The 22,967-nt window shown below is 41.8% G+C and overlaps 1 protein-coding gene across 4 annotated transcripts in view; it reads right to left on the bottom strand.

Moving 5' to 3' along the window:
* AMPH (amphiphysin) overlaps positions 1-22,967 on the bottom strand; it is a 212,028-nt gene that overhangs the window by 32,275 nt on the left and 156,786 nt on the right. For all 4 annotated transcript variants that reach the window (XM_077864094.1, XM_077864092.1, XM_077864093.1 and 1 more), the window contains exons 11-15: positions 22,132-22,260; positions 11,568-11,684; positions 8,214-8,237; positions 6,546-6,569; positions 3,792-3,824 (exon numbers count right to left, since the gene is read on the bottom strand). In XM_077864094.1, coding sequence (XP_077720220.1) covers positions 3,792-3,824; positions 6,546-6,569; positions 8,214-8,237; positions 11,568-11,684; positions 22,132-22,260 — 327 coding nt within the window. The remainder of the gene's footprint in view (positions 1-3,791; positions 3,825-6,545; positions 6,570-8,213; positions 8,238-11,567; positions 11,685-22,131; positions 22,261-22,967) is intronic.

Here is a 22,967-nt window from a genome sequence, read left to right on the forward strand (position 1 = left end):
CAGGCTCCATGCACCAGGAGCCCGACATGGGATTCGATCCCAGGTCTCCAGGGTCACGCCCTGGGCCAAAGGCAGGCGCCAAACCGCTGCGCCACCCAGGGATCCCAAGATACAGGATTTCTAGTAGTAGATCAAAGTGATGTTGAAGAACCACTATACTATTACACAAAGCCATTGACAATTAATGGTTATGTCCAATTAAAGACCAGTTAATAAATGAAAAGAGAGTCAACAAAGGATAATTACATAACAAGTACTTGGAATTCAAATACTATTTATTTTATTTCTTTTTTAAAGATTTATTTATTTGAAAGAGAGAGAGAGAGCATGGGAGCATGGTGGGTTGGGGGAAGGGGGTGGCAGAGGGAGAAGGAGAGAGAAACTCTAAGCAGACTCTGCACTGAGCACGGAGCCAGACTTGGGGCTTGATCTCATGACCCAAAGATCACGAATGTGAGCCAAAACCAAGAATCAGAGGGTTAACCGACTATGTCACCCAGGCACCCTGAGAATACTATTTAAATAATTATGTTCAAGATTAAGAAAAGCCCTTGGAAAAACTGATGAAACCCTCAATTATCAACTCAAAATCTATTTTTGGGAAAAAAAAGACTATGATCCTGCTATAAAAGCCAAACATGATGCAAAGTTATTACTTGTAGATTATTCCTGTTGGAAAATTGTTTATTCTAAAAATTGGCATGGAGTTTTCATGATCTTAATTTTATGAAATCTAAGATAAGATTAATTTTTAAAAAGAATCAAAAGCAGTTTCTCAGTTGTGACATTAGGAGGTAGAAATTGATGGATTAATGGCTTTGAAATTCTAGAGGAAAATTATATTCTAATATAATATCCAATCTAGAAGACCATTATGTAAATAGATAAAGACATTTCAGGTGTACACGGTCACAAATATAACCAAAGAAATTTCAGGTGTACACGGCCACAAATATATACCTCTCATGCATACTTTTCTTAGGAAGCTACTGGAGGATGTGCTTTAATATGCAGATGAAGGTGTATTCTAACATGTGGCATTAAACCACAAATGAGGAAGATTTGTGCCCAGAAAAGAATGGACTGACATAAGGGAGAAGTGAAGGCAATGCCTAGGACAGACCTACCAGGAGAGCCTGCGGGAACAGCTGTGGCAGCAGGCCTTGCCAGAGAGAACCCAGTTCAGGTGGAGCAGTCCAGAAGGAGAAACAAGCAAATTCTTCAATAAGATGAAAGTGACCGAATGCTTAATATTTTCCAACAAAACGAGGGGAGATTTATGTAACAGAATATGGGATTGAATTAGCAGTAAATCCCCAAAACACTAAACAAATGAACCAACAAACAAACAAATAAGACCCTGCAAACATTTTCTTAAAGAATGTGTGGGGACTGGAGGGTATTATGCTGAGTGAAGTAAGTCAGTCGGAGAAGGACAAACATTATATGTTCTCATTCATTTGGGGAATATAAATAATAGTGAAAGGGAATATAAGGGAAGGGGGAAGAAATGTGTGGGAAATATCAGAAAGGAAGACAGAACGTAAAGACTCCTAACTCTGGGAAACGAACTAGGGGTGGTGGAAGGGGAGGAGGGCGGGGGGTGGGAGTGAATGGGTGACGGGCACTGGGTGTTATTCTGTATGTTAGTAAATTGAAAAAAAAAAAAGAGAGAGGTAAAGAAGAAAGTAACATAAGAAAGGACACTCCAAATGTTGCCACTGCTCTTGCAAGTGACATCAGTATTGGTATCTTGCTACTGATTTAATCACTAAGTACCAACAGCAGAAAAGAGCTGCACTGTCCAATATGGTAGTCATCAGCTACATGTGGTAACTTAAACTTTTAAACAATTAAATTTAAGCAAAACTTAAATTTAGTTTGTTACAGCAGCCACTTTTCAAGTGTAGAATAGGAACATGTGACTTAGTGGCTACCATATTGGATAGTGCAAATTATAGAACACTTTCATCATTGTAGAAAGTTCTGTTGGACAGCACTGGTATAGAGTATTCATTTATTTATTTATCCATTGAATAAATATTTGTTGAATATAAAAAAAAAAGAATGTGTGGGGAATATCAGAAAGGGAGACAGAACGTAAAGACTGCTAACTCTGGGAAACGAACTAGGGGTGGTAGAAGGGGAGGAGGGCGGGGGGTGGGAGTGAATGGGTGACGGGCACTGGGTGTTATTCTGTATGTTAGTAAATTGAACACCAATAAAAAATAAATTAAAAAAAACAGAAAATTGGCATAAAACTAAATGTAAACTTCATGGTGGGGGTGCTGATAGTATTGATATCATTATACAATAATATAGACTGGCTGGATGGCTATAGCATCACTACAGCAGAAGAAGGGCAGGAAGAAGAGGGAGGGTGAGTGAGCGAGAGGGGGGCATCTGAAGGCACTTTAGATCTGCACCTTCCAGAGAGAAGAGTCCATAGATAATGCTTTAAAGACCAAGAAGTAGCATTATAAGCAAGTCATGCACACACATGTGGCTGAAAAAAAGAAAATCTGGTGAAAGGAGTGAAAGTATTTACCTCCAAGAAACGGGAAATGAAGGGAGTATATGATAGTCTGAACTTCTATAAAATGCTCTCATACAATTTTGTTTACTCTTTACATGATGCCTTTATAACTGATAGACATCCACATTTAAAAAATGAGAAATGAGTAACAATTCTTATGATGTGACCTTCAAAAGAGATTCATGCAGACTGAAGAGACACATTAATTATCATCTCCCCCCGTGTGTCTACTTGTCTCTGGATGTGGGTGTGGGCGGATGTTATCACTTTATAGGTAACATGGGGAAAGTAGTCAAACTCTTAAGTACAGAAATTTTCAATGTTAAAATTAGAAACTGTTCATCTCTAATGTTCTGAGGCCAAGCACTCCTCACAGACAAGCCTCTGTTTGAAATCTCCCTTCCAGGTTTTCAGAACTTACTCCATGAGCTTAAGAGCTGTGTGGACTGCCCTTTACATGGGTTACAACTATCCATCTGTTGGGGCATACAGAGTGAGGGGAGAGTCCATCTTGTGGCTCCTCTTCTACAGACACCCAAGGGAAATTCTGCCTTATTGATCAGAGCCAATCTATGATTTCTGATCCTCAAATAGCTCCTTCCTAAAGAACGACTGAAAAAAGGTAAGGTTGAATATGAATCTGCAAAAAGGAGGTACCTAAAAACCATTTTTATTTTCTAAAGACTCATCTCATTGGTTCAAAATAATCCTATCTCCTCTTTTCCAACCTCTGAATCTAGTAGATCTCTCAGATCAGGACAACTTCTCATTTCTATTAGAAGAATCAGCATAATTCCATGGCAGGGCTAACAAAATTAATAGCTAGTACAGCCAAGAAGCACTTAGTGGGTGCCGGGCGACTGTGCTAACTTTGCTCCACATACGTATCTCACTGAATTTTTTTTTAAGATTTTGTTATTTATTCATGAGAGGCACAGAGAGAGAGGCAGAGACGTAGGCAGAGGGAGAAGCAGGCTCCCTCCAGAGAGCCTGATGTGGGACTCAATCCCAGGACTCTGGGATCAAGACCTGAGCCGAAGGTAGATGTTCAACCGCTGAGCCACCCAGGCGTCCCTCATTGACTCCACAACAACCCTACAATGTTGCCACTATTACTGCTTCCGTTATTGAACTTGAAAGTCGTAGGGTCAAGTTTTGCTTGACCATTATACTATACCAGTGATACCAAAGTCCATATTTTAACAATTTGCATCATTCTCAGCAGATGGATAGTGCCAGCAAATTGATCTCTTACCTGGGTGAATCCATTAAATGTACCACCAGAAGCCTAAACAGAAAGGGAAATGAAAGTATGTTACGTTTTACCATTTTTGTGGGATCAGTAAATATCCATCAGACAAGTTGGAAAGTGAAGACCACCACACATTTTAAAATAATACAAAAGGTTGCTGTGCATGAAAGTGTTTAGGAAATGCAAAAGGTCATACTGTATTATTTTAAATAGGCTGACAAAAAAAAAGATTATTTTTGCAATTATTGCTGGCATGTGGCTCAGTGCTAACCAAAGCCCACTTTCTTGATAATGAGATGATTCCAGAGAAAAGCCATGAGGCGTTAAATACCTCCTTTTATAGGCTGCTGATACAACCTAGAAGTATTTTCACTATTTCTTTAATACATGATTTGGATAAACAGCTATTAGGAGTCTATGGTTTCAGGGGGCCTGGGTAAAAGCATTTCATATGCTCTTAATGCTGTAGAATCACTTTGAGATGAGTAAATTAGTCTGTTCTACATATTTTTAGTGCTTGAATAGTAAATATAAAGTAGAATAAACACAACTAGTGGGATGGTAAAATAGACTCATTAGTTCCAACACAAACATCCTGCTTTCTGTATTTTCTTTTTCTTTGTCAACCTATTTGTATTTGGTTTGCACAGATTTCAAGGAGATGAGGCAGGCCTCAGAGAAGATAGTGATGGATGGATAATGAAGTAGGTGGAAACATGAGGAAAAACAGAACCTACAGAAGTCTTTGGCTAGTCTATACTACGTAATGGGGTAAGTACCTCTTCTTTATCAGGCTCTATTTCTTGGTACAACAATCCATATCTCTGGTTAGCAATTTCATCTTCAGATAAATCTGAGTTGCTGATGTCATTGTCTTGGGGACTAGCAGAACTCTCGGTGCTAGCATTGTGGGATGCTCCCAGAACCAATGGTCTAGCTACCTCTCGGCTTTGTTCCCAGCAATTAGCATATACATCTGCTGCTAAGCTCACCGCCAGCCCTCTCTCACCTTCAACTGTATCTAAACGTTCCCAGCAATTATCTAAGCCTCCTGTATCTCTGATAGGCCAGTGGTTAATGGGATCAAGCAAATTGGCAAATCTACTTGCTTGGCCATCTGGTATACCAGAGAATTCTAACATATCCATACTATTCACTGCTGAATCCAAGCTTGGCTGCCAGATTTGACCTGGATCTGTTGCCCAAGAGTCTGTTTTTACAACTGTTGGTAAGTTAATGGTATGGTTACAGTTCCCAGTCACCATACTCCCAGGCTGTTCTATTAATGAGTCTTTTGCCTTATATAAACACCAATCTCTTCTGTTTGCATTAGTTCCCAGAGAATAACTAGGATCTGTCCTAGAAGGAGCTGTCACTTCATGTTTTCTTGATAAAACAATAGCCTGACTTTCATTCCTGTCAACCCCAGGAATATGTAACACAGCCTCATGCTGAATCTCTTCAGCATCTTCACTGCCTTGTCCTGAGTGATCATGGTTAGGAGGATCTATTAAATTTTTCCTTATGTCTTTTCTAGTTAAATCCCATCCCTTAGGGCTGGCAATTTCAATATTAGATACAGAATCAGTCTGGAGACATCGATTCAAAATATCTGTGTGATGGGTGGGTTTAGCTCCAGAGCCCTCTATAATTTCAAAATTATTTATTTCTACTTGATTCCCCTCATCTAGTCCTTGGTTTCTGTCACTAAATTTGGCAGCTAGATCTACTCTTTCTAGGTCTTCTTCTAATACATCAGCTTTATCAAAATATATTTCACTGGTCCTTTCACTTTCCTTACAACTAGCTCTTGGATCTTTCCTCATTTCCTCTTTATTGATGGCTAAGGTCTCCTGGTCTTGCTTTCCTTTTGTCTTAAGAAGATCTACTAGCCTGTCTCCTGCACTTTGACATGCTTTCTCTCCAAATGCCTCTGTACTTTCTAGTGCCTTGGTATCAATAGCTCTAGTGTCTACCTTTTCACATGTCTCCACACCTGCCCACACAGAATCTTCTATCTTCTGTTTCTCTTCTGCTTCTTCTGACTGTTTAACTTCTTCTTGACTTTCTTTGATCAGGCCACCAGTTTCTGTGGCTGCCATCTCTGAGGCAGGTAAGTCATGAGGCTGGTCCATCTCCATACCAGCGGCTATGGCAAATTCAGCCTCAGGCATAGGCTCTGGGGACAGATGTTCATTTCCACATGGAGGGGCTGGCCCCATGACATCCTCACCCTGTTCAGCTACAGTGTGCCAGTCAGCAGAAGGAGGAATTCCAGTAGATAATCCCATGTCTTGCTCTGCTTCAGAGAGACATGAAGAGTCTTCCTGAGACCCACCTTGGGTAATTTCCTGGCTGACACTCTCTGTACTAGCATCAGGGCCCCAAATAAATGCACCTAGGTCAATTTGAGATCTTTGAATTTCTTCGGCCAACCCACTCTCTGGAGTTTCCTCCATGATCAGGTTACACAGGGAAAGACTTTTTGAAGAGTCAGTCTTTAGAGTATGCAGAAGAGCAAAGGAAAAAAAACATAAGATGAAATAGATCATGGTAAGATTTGATGAGAAACACAAAGCTATTCAGTATGGTAGCACCAGTTAAACAAACTAGAGAACTTATAAATTAAATGGCTTAAGGTTAAATCTGTGACTAGCAATGCTATGAGAAAAGAAAGCTCATCCTATATACTATCCATGTATATAATGTATAACAAATATTTTTTTTAAATCCAGAATATTCTGGATATTTACCTACCGGTTGTACCAAATCAGTGCTTGTCTGTTTGAGGGGAAAAAAGGATAATTAATAATAATAATATTAATAATAATAATACAAAAGAAGCAAATTCCCTAGCACATTAAAATCCCATGCTGTTCACAGTCAACATTCTCCTGAAAGCTGTGACTTTTACTGGTTAAAGATTAATTTTTACAGCTTGTTTTGTGATAGAAATGAGTTTTGTTCCTATACCGTCTAAGACTACACAATCGAAACGTGAAGAAAGCCTCTCTCATTTTCTAGTCAACAAGGATGTTTCAGGGCTATTATAAGACTTCTGTGTTAGCAGACTCTGAAATGCAAAGTTTCAAATAAATAAGCAAACCTGAGAACATCGGAATAAGTTCAAGCCCTAGCAGCCACAAAAGTACACAATATCAGATGCTCTGACACAGAATCAGAACAGATGTTCCCTAAACTCACCCTACACTTGCTTCTGCCTCTGAGATAGTGTTCATATAGAGAGTGGTCTGATACTACTCACTCTGATGGGATTATTCTCCTCATGTTCTCCCTGCAAACCTAGAAGCCTTGTCTGTACACAAACAGACAACATGGGAAGACTGAGAGGATCAAGGAATGCCAGCAATTATGTCTAGGGAGCTACCGTTTTGTAATTTTGTCATTGCTACCACTCTTAGCAGGCTTGTCCTCTGAAATATTCCATGCTCCTTCCAGATGATACCTTCGCCCTCCCCATACCCTTCCTAGCTAGGACAGAAAAAATGTATTATGATTCCAATAAAGATATGAAATACTGGAATAATAAAACATTAGCATGGACAATGCTTGATCTTCAAGAAAATTAACAGAGTCGGCTAGAATTCAAATGTCCTGAATGTCAGTCCATATATCCCCTTTTGTGATTATACAAGCAAAGCCAGGCCACTATAAAAGATGTTTTCAGTCAAAGCTCTGTTTGTGTCTTTTTCCCACCTCTAATTTCTGGAAATGCTCATCCTTGCAACATCAGATTAGCAGAATACATACCATTAGTAGCAACAGCTACCTTTTCTTGGTATGTACTGGATGTGGGGCTAAGCACTCTACAAATATTACTTGAATCCTCACACAACCCTCTGTGGTAGATGTCATTACCCTTACTTTACAGATGATGAAAATGGAGGCTGAAAGAAATTCATAAATTGCTCAAAGTCATATTGTTATAAGAGGTAGAGTCTGGACTCTAATCCAGGGCTGCCTGGCTCTAAAGTTCAAATTCTTATTGATGAAGCTTCATTGGAAATAAAGTGAGAAAGTGGTTCCCTGTGCAGAGTAGCCTATCCCTTATATTTTCTCATCCATGTTTTCTTCTATTCTATTTAAAAGCAACAAAAAATGTGCCTGTCCTTCACTACAACATTCCAGGAGCCACCAGTAATCACAGGAAGAAGCATAAAAGGGCCTAACACCGAATTCTTGCTTGTCCAGGCATCTGGCACACTGACGCTCTTTTCCTCACCATTGTTTCCAGGTGCTGGTAATGCTTGGGACCATCAGGGAGCTGAAGATAGTTTTAGGGGACTACGTTATCATTAAAAATGCCTAGGTCTTCTTCGATCCACAAGTGAATTAAAAAATAACAAGGTCTCCAAATTTCTAGGGATCTAGGTACATCAAAATACAAGCTCTTTGTATTCTTACCGTCCATAGGTCCCAGGGCAACGTCTGAAAGCAACAGACAAACAAAAGTATGGTTAGTATACAAATCTCAAGCACGTAAAAAGTACTAAGGTGACAAAAGTTCTTGAAATGAAACATTTTTGAAACATTTTGTACAGCACTGTCCAAAAAACCTTTATTTGGTGATAATGTTCCTTATCTGTGCCATCCAATATGGCAGCCACTAGTCACATGCATTTATTGAGCACTTGAAATATACTAGTGTAACAGAACCAAATTTTAAGTTTTACATAATTTTATTTAATTTGAATTTGAATGGCCAAATGTGGCTTGTGGCAACCACACTGGAAAGCAAAGGACTACTCAGTCTGCTTTTCACTACACAAGTAGAAAGTCATATCTGAAACATGATGAATGGTTTTACTGTAACACACACACACACACACACACACACACACACACACACACAGTTAAAATAAAGTACAAGGTGTCCAGATACTAGAGTTTCTCACATCTTAGAAGACATGCAGCTCTGAATCATTACTGATGTACCTCCTCTCTTCCTCCCACCAAGAGGATACATTATGACCAGTTTGATGGTAAATAAACCCCAGAAAAAGAGTTCTTCAATATGCTGAATTAGATGATAATAGAGCTCAATTAATAGATAATCATGCAAAATAGTAGGGTGCCCCCTCACGCATATGGATGAATTAATTATACACTTACTACTGCCATTTTAATTATAAAGCTCACTGATCCCGGGGAATGGATCCAGATGGTTCAAGTGATTTCTGCTGTTCATTTGGGAAAGTGAGGGAGACTCTTCTTTCTCATTTCCTTTGTGGCTGTGAATTGCTGGTAAAGCCACATCCTTACTGCCTTTGTCTTTGTGACTAGAATAGATCTGTGTTTACGTACTTGTTTTGAATCTGGGCCTGCTCTGACTGTACCACCCCAGCCACCCTGCATCTCTATGCAGCCCGGCTGGTCTCTGGGTGAGCACCCAGCTGTCAAATGGCTAAGAAAGGAGAGTAGAAAAGCTAAACGGAAAGCCACAGTTATTTGTATGTGGATTCCTTCTGCAACCAATATGTACTTTCTGATTATTCAGATGGTTTGGGTTTTCTTGCATCCCAGCCGCTTAAGAATGACAGCCCCTAAAAGCTACTCCATATCCCTGCATAATGCAGACAGCACTGGTATTTTCCCCAAAAGAAGGCAGCAATGTGAGACGTCATGTTTATCAGTCCTCAGAATCATGAAAGGATGTGTTAACTCATGTGGACACTGTGGAGATCACAGGTGAGGTGTTCTGCTAGCAGCAAGAACATCCATTTAAAACACGAGGTCAGGCGATGGGCAAGGGAGATCATTCTGAGTGAAGGGAAATGAAGGCCTGCAGAATCTAATGGCTCTGTTCTTTTTTGCTATCTCAGCCTCAGACTGTCCTTGGTCAAAAGGAGATGTGATTAGAGCCAGCTCACAGGATGACTCTGCCATGAGGTGGCTCAATTTAGAGCCACCAGGACGCCAGGGTAGTTTAGTACCTGGCCTGAGGGAGAACACAGGGCACACATGGCTTTTCCTAACTGCAGTGATGCATTTTCATCAGAAGAAAGACTTTTGAAGGTTTAACCGAAGTCATTTTTTTTTTTTTTTTTAGATTCTGAATCTTAGTTTTAAATCTACACAAATTTCCCCAATCTGGGGATTTATTTAATCATGAATTGATACATGAGAAGTTTCTCTCTCAAGTCAAACTTGCAGATAGAAAGGCTGTGGAATTGCATCCACGACCAGAATGGCACACGGTGCAGAAACTGCCTTCTGCCATAGAGCAGCGAACGCTGGAGAGTGAGGCAGACAAGTCCCATGAATCCTGCACAACGAGAAAGCTCTAACAGGGAAGGCTTCCGAATGAGATGTGAATTTGTTTTCTGCTTTCCTTGGTCACCAGGGCTGAACCCTCAAACTTGCTGACAATTACTATATTAGCATTTCCCCAATATGTTTTAGACAACATTCCAATGACTGTTAAGAAACCTTCATTAAAATAGGTTTCTGTGGCCAAACAAATTTGGAAAACTCTAAGTTAAACAAGTCTAAACAGTTTTTTCTTTTATCTGCAGAACTTCTTGGAGCCTTTACTATTCTAATTCATTATCATGACTCTCCTTTTAAAAGGGAGCTAAAAGAACTTTCTGAAACATTTATCTAAGAGACCCATTTTTTTTGCAAAGTACGTTTAAGGCTAGTATCTGGTCTGCTTATTAATTACCTGCTTTATTTACCTGCTTGATTTTTATTGTTCCCGTCTTACAACAGGTAGGCCTTTAGAACCTCAATCACATTCTGGAATTCGGCATGGATTAGGAGAAGCTTTATTTATTGAGGTTTATATTGAGGTGATAGTGGCTTACTGTAAGGTATTAAGAAGACTTCAAGACCAGAAAATTGAGCTAGGTCTCAATCCTCAACTTCAGTTTTACAATACACCTTCATTAATTCATTTGAAGTTTTTTTCTAGCATCTTTGGATGTGGTCAAATTCAAATGTGAGCCCCCAAGCACATCAAAAATATGGATATAAACAATTTCTGTTCAGCAATTTTGAGTTAACCTCCTTTCATGAGCATAGAGAACTGTAAGGAAAGCCCACCACAGAGAAATCATCCAGAAGTCATCACAGAGCCCACCTGCAGATTCCCTCTGCTGGAGAACTGGAGAACTGCTAGAAATCACTAGTGAAGTGGGGAAAGTGGGGCGGGCGGGGAGAGCAATGAGCAAGGACAAGCTGGGTAAGCAAGGTCTACTCTGGCCATTGTCAAGATCATACAAGGAAAGCTTCTGCAGTGTGGAGGGGAACAACATCATTGAGTTAAAAACTATCAGGACTGGAAAAGCTTTCTCTTGGGGCATAATTTCAAGTTATCTCTAATGAGCTTTAATCTGCAAAACGCTGAGGAAGGAAAGTACAGAAAATAAGTAAGAAGACCAAGCCCAGGGCCAAAAGAAAGAGCTTCATTTGAAGAAGCTACAACATATATTATCCAAAGCTGAACACTCCGAGTGCAGAATAATACTAATAATGACAATTACTCTGAGATGGAGGATTCCTGGGCAAACTGGATTGTGTGACTGTCCCAGCTCTATGGCTAGAGAGAGCTAATGGTAGGGGGACATTTGGAATGACAGATATAGATAGGGTCCTCCCTCTATACTTCCTTCCCATTAGGGAACAGTTATCAATCCCAAAGAAAAATGAATAGTCACTTGGAATGGACAGTGGTCCCTCACAGGCAGCTGCTGCCCTACAGAGTTGATTAAAGTTTATAAAATATCATCCCCAGACATCCGAACCGCCACTGGATACCTGCGACATGGGTGAGTGGGTCACTCCAACAGAACCTACAGGTGCCACCTCAGGCTTGAAAGGGTCAAAGTCCAGATCCAACAATGTCTCCTCTTTCTTCACCTCAGGGACTTCATTCTGTTGAAATCAAATAAAACAAAATATGGGATTTTATGATACAATCCATGTATGACTCTCAACACCACCGAATGTCCCCAAGGCAGTTCTGATAGTTTACCATTTAGGTGGCTCACCAGTAAGCTCCCAGAGTCGCCAGCTAAATGTGATGAAGAGGGAAATAAGCAACTCTGGAAATAATCAACTATAATTTAAGATACCCAGGAATATGACCCAGGCTATAGTTCCTCTCCTCTGTCTAGCTCCGAATCTGGCCAACGAAGAGAAAGTCTGAGAGGTTATATCCTGATTCCGGATGCCACCAAGATCCAAGGACTCTCCTCTGCTAATTCAGAAATCTCAGATCAAAAATTACAGATAGCTGGATGAATAAAATGGGCCAAGGCTTAGACCCATGACTGTAGCCCCCTGCTGTGATGTCCCCTGCAAAGCTAGCATGTAAAAAAGGAAGGGACACTATCTACTGTGACTATATCCACCTGCCTCATCCCCTCAGAGGGGCCCTATCCTTTGATTTGGTTATCATATGAATCATTCTTCATCCATAATGTGTTGGTCTCAACTGTGTATATGAAGGAGGGAGAGTAAAAGAGAAAGAGGCAAGGAGAGGACCATGTTCCCCAACATTCACTGGAAAATAACATTCCTAGGTTAGAAAGACATTAGGACAAAGAAGAAGACATAGGATAAGAATCCTACTATGATAGTAGCAAAACATTTATAGTACTGAACATTAATACCTCTTCATTTATTGTAGTATCATGACACAAAAAAAAGTAACATGGGCTTGAGGTTAGCCTAACCCTGGCTTGAGTTACACAGTTAGGGTCAGAGCTGATATAAAGTCTCCATAAACTATCACAGTGAAGAGAACTGGGTCAGTTTTCACAGAATCAAGTTACATGTGTTTGATGTTTGATATAAACTTCAATTTTGACCATCTGTTGCCTAGAAATCGAAAGATCAATCACGGATAAAGCATATATAAGAAGAGGGATGTTCAGAGAAAGATTTTATTTGTTTATATTTTTGAGAGAGAGAGAGAGAGTGCATGCACACGTACATGCACAAGTGGGGGGCCGGAGGGAGAGAGAGAGAATCTCAAGCAGACTGATGCTGACTGAGGAGCCCAACATGGGGCTCAATCTCACCACCTTGAGATCATAATCTGAGCCAAAATCAAAAGCTATACGCTTAACCAACTGAGCCACCCAGGTGCCCTCTAGAGAAAGATCTTAAAGAACAAGAGTTCTTTTAATTAGTATTGATCATAGACATAAAATTTAAAACTGTATGTAAGCTTTGGGGCCTAATAGATAATACATTTTTTTAGTATATCCACACTTATTGTAGTAGGAAATCTGCTTAAATATCATGCTATTGGTTTTGAGCTATCTATTCTGCAGCATGATTATTCTTAGACACTTTAAAAAATTTCACAAGGTTAGTGCTCTTCTGAGATCCCTCTTTCTTCAATAATTACAATCACAAAACTATCAACAGATCCTCTGGCCTCTACTCAAAATCTACTTGAGTTCTGTTTTTCACCATTTATACTGATACAAGTTTTATTTTTAAAATTTTCTGAACACCTATATCACTTAGAATAGGCTAGGCACTGTTCTGAGAACTTTATACATGTAAATATTAACTCAGATTAGGGTATTTTGCTGCAGTCTAATGATGACAACCCCACAACACTGCTATTGCCTTCAAATAATGACCTTACTAGATTCCTCAAACCTCACTTCACCGGACTTCACCGGCCCTGTCTAATCCTTACAGAATTCAAGCAGGAGGTAGCATCATTTCTCCATCTGGGGATGAGAAGAATGGGCTCATTGAGCTTAGCTGTTCTCCTGGGGCCCTCAGCTGCAAGGCAGCCAAGCCAGGACTGCAACAGCTGGATGCCTTTGACGCCAGTGCTATTCTAGGCTGCTGCTAAGACCAGGTCCCTCGTCTCTCAAACAGGCACCCCGAGAATTTGCCTGGAGGGTACAGTATGTGGAGAGGAACAGGAGAGATTACAGATGCAAAGAAAACTTTGGGGGTGACAGGTATATTCATTACCTTGATTCTGGTGATGGATTCATGGGTGTACACGTATTTCAAAACTTATCAAAATGCAAAATGCATACTTTAGGGCACCTGGGTGACTCAGTGGGCTTAGTATCTGACTCTTGATTTAGGCTCAGTTAATGATCTCATGGTCATGAGATAGAGACCCTGCATCATGAAGCCTGCTTAAGATTCTCTCTCTCTCTCTCTCTCTCCCTCTTCCTCTACCCCTCCTCACTGCTTGCACTCTTTCCCTCTATTTAAAAAAAAAAGTATACTTTAAATATGTGCCATTAATTGTATGTCAATCACACATCAATGAAATTAACAGAAGAAAACACCCTAACGATAGGGGGTTGGTTAAACCTACTATGGCCCAACCTCATGATACAGTGCTTTGTTGCTCTTGAAAATGATGAGATATATAATAAATTAGCATGAAAATCTTTGTTATATTTGTAGTGAAATAAATCAGAAGTTATAAAACTGATATAAAATGATCAAGTTTCTGAAAATATACCTTTCAGACGCTATTTAAAGAGAAAAAAATTGTGGCATGACAAAAAGTACATTAGTAAGACTGGTTTTTGCGAGCACTGGGTGTTATTCTGTATGTTGGCAAATTGAACACCAATAAAAAATAAATTTATTATAAAAAAATAAATAAAAATAAACTTACTTTTTGCTTCTCTGTAATTTACTAGTTTTTTTTTTGTATCAATCATGCATCCTTTATGGCATTATTCTTTTTTCTAAGATTTTATTTATTTATTCACGAGAGACACAGAGAGAGACAGAGACACAGGCAGAGGGAGAAGCAGGCTCCATGCAGGGAGTCCGACGTGGGACTCGATCCCGGGTCTCCAGGATCACACCCTGGGCTGAAGGCAGCGCTAAACCGCTGAGCCACCCAGGCATTATTCTTATAAGCTTAGCAGGTAACAGAGATTTCAATGTATAGCCATAGACATAAAACATTTAGAGTCTCCAAACCATCCCCCAGGGCTGCATGCAGGCAGGCAGGCCGACACACAGACACACACCCATGCGCACACTCACAATGATTTTTTAATGGCAACACACTCTTTCATTGAACCTGGTGACAGCAAAACCATAGGTACAATTTCTTCCCAAGAGTTTTTTAATTTTTTCTTCTTTTAGTTAACGTATTTGAGCACTTTTACTATATTCTAAATATTATGCAGGATACTTATTAACTTCCCAAGAAGGCAGGGGAGGTCAGATAAGGAAGCTTAAGAAAGAAAGGTCCTTGCTCCTAAAAGCAAGGCCAACTGGGAGATAGTTTCCACATAATAGATATGTCTTTCATTGAAGGGTCACAAAATAGCTTACATATTCTAACAGTGAGTAAAGTTTTATCATTTCATTACTAATGAATGCAGCGGTTTAAGGAAAATTAACTTTATGACGGGAAGCCTGTGATAAGACCACTAGAGATGGGTACCTCACAATTAATGGGAGTAATGGCTATAAAGTGAGTAATGGTAAAAACTACAGTACACTGGGATGCCTGGGTGGCTCAGCGGTTTGGTACTTGCCTTTGGCCCAGGGCAGGATCCTGGAGACCCGGGATTGAGTCCCACGTCGGGCTCCCTGCATGAGCCTGCTTCTCTCTCTGCCTGTGTCTCTGTCTCTGTCTCTGTCTCTGTCTCTGTCTCTGTCTCTCTCTCTCTCTCTCTGTGTGTCTCTTGTGAATAAATAAATAAAATCTTAAAACATATATAGCTATAGTACACTGCCAGGGCCCAAGAGTTTTATATTTGCAATTTTAGAATGAGAAATCATTCAATGATTGCATAGGACATTGTCAAGTATTCTCCAACTTTTATTATACAAGATTTTCAAAGAATAGTACAGTGAAGATCCATTTACCCATGACCTAGACTTGTCAAAGTTACCCTGTTATCACACTTGCTACACATGCCTACCTACATTTATATGATCCTGCAAACGCTCTCATGAGTTGACACACAACAAACTAAACTTTCTAAGGAACTGTTTTCCCAGGTTGATCGGTTGCTGGAACAGGTTGGTAGATTGCACAACCATTCTTCGTGTAGCACGTCATGAGTTTGCTCCCTGGCCTCGCATACGCTCCAAGCAAGAGTGCAACAGTTGATGGCACCGAGAAGAGAGACAGAGGGGAGATGGAGAAGGCCTGTGCTTACAGTGAGCTTCTGTGCTGACCACTGGATGAACAATGCTTCAACTGGTTGAGTGAAGACCCTCCTATCAAAGCATTTGGAATTTAATAATACTGCTGATATGTAACAACCTGAAGAACTTTGTTAGTATCAAAAACCCAAAGACGTTCTAGAGAACATGCATTAAGAAGAGAAGGAGTCAGGGGTGCCTAGGTGGCTCAGTCAGTTAAGCGTCTGCCTTTGGCTCTGGTCATGATCCCCGAGTACCAGGATCCAGCCCTACATTGGGCTCCCTTCTCAGCAGGGAGCCTACTTCTCCCTCTCCCTCTGCACCTCACCACGCTCGTGTTCTCTCTCTCTCTCTCTCTTTCAAATAAATAAATAAAATCTTTAAAAAAAAAAAGGAGAGAAGGAGTTAAAATGATTTGTTCAATGTACTGGATGTCTAGTATCTGTTATCTCTGAGGTGCTTAGAATGCTGGCACGTGTGGTCTACAGGCCTCTGCTTTCCACATCTGTCCTAGGAACAGTAGAGTGTGGCAGAAAAATGACAGGTCTGCTCAACTTCCAAGTAGGGATGAAGGCCTGTACATCACAGGAATGATGTCAAGACTAAATCGAACAAGACCTTGCATATAACACACTCAGTCACATGCTTCCCCATCGTGATCTCCTTCCTTTCTCCCCAACTCTTTCTTCTGCGTCCCCCTTCTCCCCTTCCTCTGCTGGCCTCTCTGTGCCAGCTAACCACCACTCCCTACCCATATCTCAAACCATGTTCAAAAATACAAAATCTCAAAAAAGATTCACACCATGAGATGCTCTGTTAAGAAGCAGAACATAAACTACAATACGGGGGGGGAAAGCAAAAAGTCAAGGCATCGTTAGAGGTTCAGGAATCTGAAACCCTTGGAAGGCGGTGAGGCCAACTCACAATTATTTAAGAATATTGCTGGAGCCCCAGATGATAAATAAACCGCATTGCTTGGCTACCCCTGCCTGCCAAAGGAACCAATGGTGCCGTGGGTGACCCCCCAGGGCAATAAACCAACCAAATCGGGGCTTGAAGTGCACTGTTTTCTTCCTTCTAATTTCCATATTACTAATTCTTTCTGTGTTACAAGAATGTGAACATGTTTACTTTGAAAAAATAGCAACTGAAAGAAGAGGCAGCTGGTCCAGAAATATGCTACGTTGAAAAGGAAAGTGAGAGCGATAGTCAAAACCAGGTGACAGATACCTGGGGAGGGAGTGGAGCATGTGTGCATGATTGCAGGATGGCCTCGTCAGGACCCAGCACACACGCCAAAAAAGACCATCTCGTGAACTTGCTAAGAAAGTTGAAAATCTACTTCCATTTGATTGGCTAAGAAAAATAGGATGATTTCAGGAACTTGAAATGTGAGCTGCAGCACTTGGCTGGAAAGCAGAGATGTAAGGGTACCAGAGTTAAGGGTGCTAACTTGATGCCCACGGCCATGCGACTTCAAGGCTGTGCTGTCCTCTTGTCTCCCAGCACAGCAGGTGTCCCCAGTAAGAGTGGGCCTGGAGGAATAAGCTGGGATGGTCAAAAGATAATCTGTCTGGGGGCACCTGGGTGGCTCAGCAGTTGAGCATCTGCCTTTGGCTCAGGGCGTGATCCCGGGGTCCCGAGATTGAGTCCCGCATCGGGCTCCCCGCAGGGAACCTCCTTCTCCCTCTCCCTGTGTCTCTGCCTCTCTCTGTGTCTCTCATGAATAAATAAATAAAATTTTTAAGGAAAGATAATCCATCTGGATTTGTAAAGAACATATGCAGCATTGTTGTTGGGAAAAGATTTAGGTTAATAGCTGAGGATTACCTGCTATGAAAAAGAAAAAACAATCCCAAAACAGGTAATCACTTCTTCCTCTCTGTCACCTGCCCCTGACCCTAACCCTGCCTCTCAGGGGGCTCCCACCCTTTTGAGCACCTCTTCTGACACTTTCTAAGTCCTCTTCTGGTGGTGGGAGCTTGGCTAGCCATGCTATCTCATGGTCAGGGCGCCCAAGTCTGCACCAGGACCCACACTGTGACCCTACTCTATGGAGCATCCATCCTATGTCCCAGAACTCTGGGATGCACATCCACCCAGCTGTCCTGGAATGTGGTGGCCAGGTTTGTTTCCAAAAAGGTGGCTGGTGAGCAGACTGCTCCTACTGGCCAGCATAGCATTTCGTGCATGGAATCCCATCAGACTGGCCACCAGAACATTGCCGATATGCTCATTTCAAGTGACTGAAACAGGTTATACCTGCTCAGGGCCACAACCCCTAAGGAAAGCCCTCATGGGAGAGGAGTGTGAACATAGATCTAATTAAAGACAGATGAGAAAGCAATCCCAAACATTTTCTGAAGGAAAAAGAAACAACCTTGCATGTGTACATACCTATGTGTATATAATTGCTTTTTTTTCCTCTTGAGCTGTCAAAATCCTACTTATATGCCATGAATTTGGTTTTTAGAGACCTTATATCTTTCAATTTTTCCTTTTTAAACATGTTTCAGTAAAACGCCCATTTCCCTGGAATAGGTTGTACTTTGGGAGGAAAGGGAGAGACTGAGAAGTTCTGATTTAAACAAATAGGGCTTTTGCTGCAGAACTTCTGCGAGCCTTGAACATGCTGACATAAGCTATGTTAAGCAAAGGAGATGCAGCCCCTCCCAGCCTCATATGACTGGGAACCCCTTTTTACAGTGTCTTGTGGGACCAGATAGAAAATGCTGTTTTAAAAAAATAATGCAGGAGCACATGCACACACACACACACACAGGAGATTTCCTCCTATTTAGTTTCTTAGAAGGGAAAACAGACGGGGCTGGGTTTGTCCTTTGGCAGTTCCATTTCTGTAGACACACAACCAGAGAAGCAAGGTCAGCCCTTTGGTGTTGACATGTGGACCTCGCCCTGGAAGCAGGTAAGGATATCACCCAGAGAAGATTCTATGATATAGTTAAGGTCTGGGGCCCTTAGAGGGCTCCTTCTGATGGATTTGTTTTCAATCCCAGGACTCTGGAGAGGCTGTCACTGTAACAGAGCTGGGTGGACAGAACATACAAATCAGAGGTAAGGATTTTTTCAGTCACCACACTTGGAGCTTCTGGGTGGAATTAATACAAATCCTGTTCTTCCCCACTGAGCAGAGGATAAAAACAGCAAACCAGGGACAGAAACCAATCGATTCAATGTAGAATGACCTAGTAAACTTTGTAAAAATATCAAAACAAAACTGAAAACAGAGTATTCCCTATTATTATACATACACATATCTGGGAGAAATGCTTTGCAGACACATCTCGGCTTTCTAGCTTCCAATACTCTGCTTCCATGCAGCTGGCGTCTCATTTTCTCCTGGCATTTCTATTGAACTTTTTCATCGTTTACCTGTGCATGTCTAAAACATTATAGCCCTGATGAGACAGCCCATTTGCTTAGAATACGTAGCCTCACATATAATCTAATTAACACATCTGGTATTACAGGCACAGACGTATGTGTGAGTCCAATAGCCCAAAACACGGAGTACTTCAAATCATACTATTTTTAAGTGGAGCAGTTATAAATGGTCAATCATGAAATATCCTTAAGTCAGCTAGATATTTTCCTGTAAGAAATCTGTTCATTCACTGGGGTGCTTTGTTCATGGCCATAAATTTGGAAATCCTGGCCTACAGGGGTTCTCACAGTGGGATCCCATGACCAGTGGCATCAGCATCGCTTGGGGGCTTGTTAAGAATACAGATTCCTGCCCCCCACCCCAGAACTGCTGACTCAGAAACTCTGCTGGATGAAACCCAAAAGGGGTGAAGGAACACAAACTGGTTCTGTGGATACCTGCAGAGGAACAAGCAACCGAGGAAGCTGTCAAGATGCATCAGAGGCAGCAACTGTGTAATCTTAAATAAAGCTAGATTATATACTCAATAAGCGAGAAAGTAGACTGAAACATAAATCCCTGCCTCACGCCCTCTCTTGACATCGTGATATGAGATTAACAGCCACTTAGTCACTGGAGATGCTTCTGGTCACCCAGTGTGGTCCGTTGCTAGTGCCATGTTGCTTCAGATTTGTAAAAAAAAAAAAAAAGAAAAGAAAAGAAAGAAACTTCCTTCTGCCTCCACCCAATGAAAAGAAAACAACATAAATGAAGGTGAAGCCCAAAAAGGCACCCCCACCAGGTCTCTGGTGGTTCGTTCTGTCAAAATTACCTCACGCACTGATGGAGGGAGGGGACACCCAGCCAGCGGGTTATAGAAGGTGGTCAGGATGGAGAGGCGCCTTCCTTCCCTCCCCAGGGCCATGGAAAGTGCACCAAGACCAGCCAGGTGTGGGGGCAGGCGCTCTCCAGCCAACTGAGTCACTGCAGCGGCTGCAGCCGGAGCCACTTCTGCTTTCAAAGCTGTCTCCTCACCCTCTGTCCCCAACTCTTGACTTTTCCCACCACTGCTCCTCAACAGTATCAAGACAGTTCATGCTCTTAGCATTTGTGATTTTTAAAAGGGCTTTGAGAGGCTCCTGAGTGGCTCAGCTGGTGAAATGTCTGCCTTCGGCTCAGGTCATCGATCCTGGGATCCAGTCCCACATCGGGCTCCCTGCTCAGCCAGCGGGGAACCTGCTTCTCCCTCTCCCTCTCCATCTCCCTCTCCCCCTGCTTGTGCGCTCTCTCTCTCTCTCCCTCTCCCCCTGTCAAATAAAGTTTAAAAATCTTAAAAAAAGAAAAGTGGTGCTGAGCCACAATCTTAAAAAGGGCTTTCTTTTTTATTTTTTCCTACCACGAAGAACCCTATGTGAGCAAGTGCACCACAAATAACAGAACATTTTACAGGACAAGACAGTTCTGAACTTCATCTTTGCTTTAGGACTGGTCGACGTGCCAAGATGCCTCTAGTTCAGTTGCTTCTGTTGCTACATGGCGGGGTCTTGAGCCAAGTGCACGTGTCCATGCACTCATCACTGTGCAAGGACCCTGTTCAAAGGAGCTGCTAACCCATAGGCCAAGGCCTCGTTAGCTTGCCAAATTCACCATCTCTTACAAACAACAGAAGGAAGAAAACAATAGCTAAAAGCATTGCGCCTTATTGACAAATGCCCTTAAAAGTGATGACACAGTTGCCACTGTAATGCTTCGGAGTTTCTATTTTCTGAGCTCTCTGCAGTTAGTACGTTATTCCTGTTATTATCAACAGGATGTGATTGTAATTGGCCTGCCATACACAGTGTTGTTATTGACGTACGCAGTAATTACAGCACCACATTCACACCCATTGCAAAACGTACGTTATTATTTCTGACCCTGAGAACACAGGGAGCGAGTGAGATTGGCAGGATGTTTCTGGGGACTTTCACTCTTAAAGAAATGGCTTCAATGGCATGAGGAACAGCTCTGGAAGTCAAGGATCTCCATTCTCGAGGCAAGGGGAGAACCAAGTGGGTAGCAGAGAAGGATCTGCCGCCTACTGAGGGGGCTGCAGGAGGAGCAGATGGGGCAGGTGCACCCAGATGCCTTTGAAACCAGGGCAAACGCTGATGTTTCCATTTGCCAAATCATGTAAATGAATACAGTTACTCGTGCTGAAGAGCAAAAAGGCTTGGAAACATTCACCTCTCTTAGTTTCACTTTCCTGTTTTCTACCAGGAAGCAATACAGAAGAAATAATTGAGGGTGTACACATGAATTAATATCTCCTGATGTTCAGAGGAGTGCTGATGAAACAGAACCATGAAGAGTAACCTGTGATCACCATCATGGGCTGGTCCATCCATCAGATACAATACTCTGGTGATACGTTTTCTTTTGAAAAGCCAGTATTACGACATGAAAAAAAAAGGTTCAGGAAGATTAAGTAGAAAAGTCAGGGATACATAACAACACAATCTAAATTTTGTGGTATAAAATCGATACATACTTAAAACCAAAGCCTGAGGGAAAATAAACCAGGACGCCTTGGTTGGTACATCAGAGTGGTACAACCTCAGTGGTGATTAAAATTCTTCATTTTTACACTTTTCAGCATTTCCAAATACTGCATATGTACACCCCCCCATCTGAGAATGCCTTAGACACACTGAGTAATTAAAGCCAACCTGAGTGAGGCCTGAAATCATACTGCCCGTCTCTAACATCTGTCACCTTTAAAGCTGGTCCCTGAGGGTCCCTCTGCCACGGCCCTTCTGAGGTCACCCCAGTTCTGCAGCAGGCACGTACCTGCGAAGGTGTCGTCACGCTGATTTCTGGAACAAAATTGTCCTCAAAGAAACTGATGATGTTCTCCTGCTGAAGTTCCTTTGTTGGGGTGACTTTAGGCAGAGGTGGGACGGGAGGCCCTTTCCTTGTCTACAAAACATCAGAAACACAAGCAAATGACTGGGGCCAAAGATGGCATGCGAGATGTGTAGACATGCCACACGAATGGCGCTGGACGGACAGTTGCGTCACTGACTACGATTCAGATATGCTTAGAGGAATGAGGCCACTTGATTGAGTTGAGAATACTGTCGACCTTGGTGGCCAGGGGAGAACTGATAAACAAAGGCCCCCCTGAGAAGCACTCAGGCAACATGACCCCATCCAACTCAGGTTGAGCGCTACACACAGCACCTCCGCCTCTCCAGTTAAACCAGGGTGACCCACTTTGTGAAGCCAACCAGAACGGATGCCTCATTTCAGCAAGAAATTAGAATTTTCACACTAAAATCGGGAAAGCTTTTCACTGGAATCACTGAGACCACCCACAGACAGCATGCATTTCACTTTCCACTGCAGTGTTTTGAGAAGTAAGGACTTTACAGATCAATTCCGTGGATCTTCTCGCCACTGTCTTTGGTTTCAAAGATTGAAGAATACTAGAGACTTCAAGTCATCCTGGAGAAATTTCATCTTCACCCAAAGTAGGGAAGACAAGGGTGGTCATGTTTCTCTGTACTTACCTTTTCCAGCCCTTTTTGTTTCTCTCAATCCCTTGGTTCCAGACACTTTTGTTGAATGTCTACTCATGTGCCACATACTGTGGGCGATACCAAAACTGTGAAGTGGCATATAAA

Source organism: Canis aureus, chromosome 21, assembly GCF_053574225.1.
Source record: "Canis aureus isolate CA01 chromosome 21, VMU_Caureus_v.1.0, whole genome shotgun sequence".
Lineage (NCBI taxonomy): Eukaryota > Metazoa > Chordata > Mammalia > Carnivora > Canidae > Canis > Canis aureus.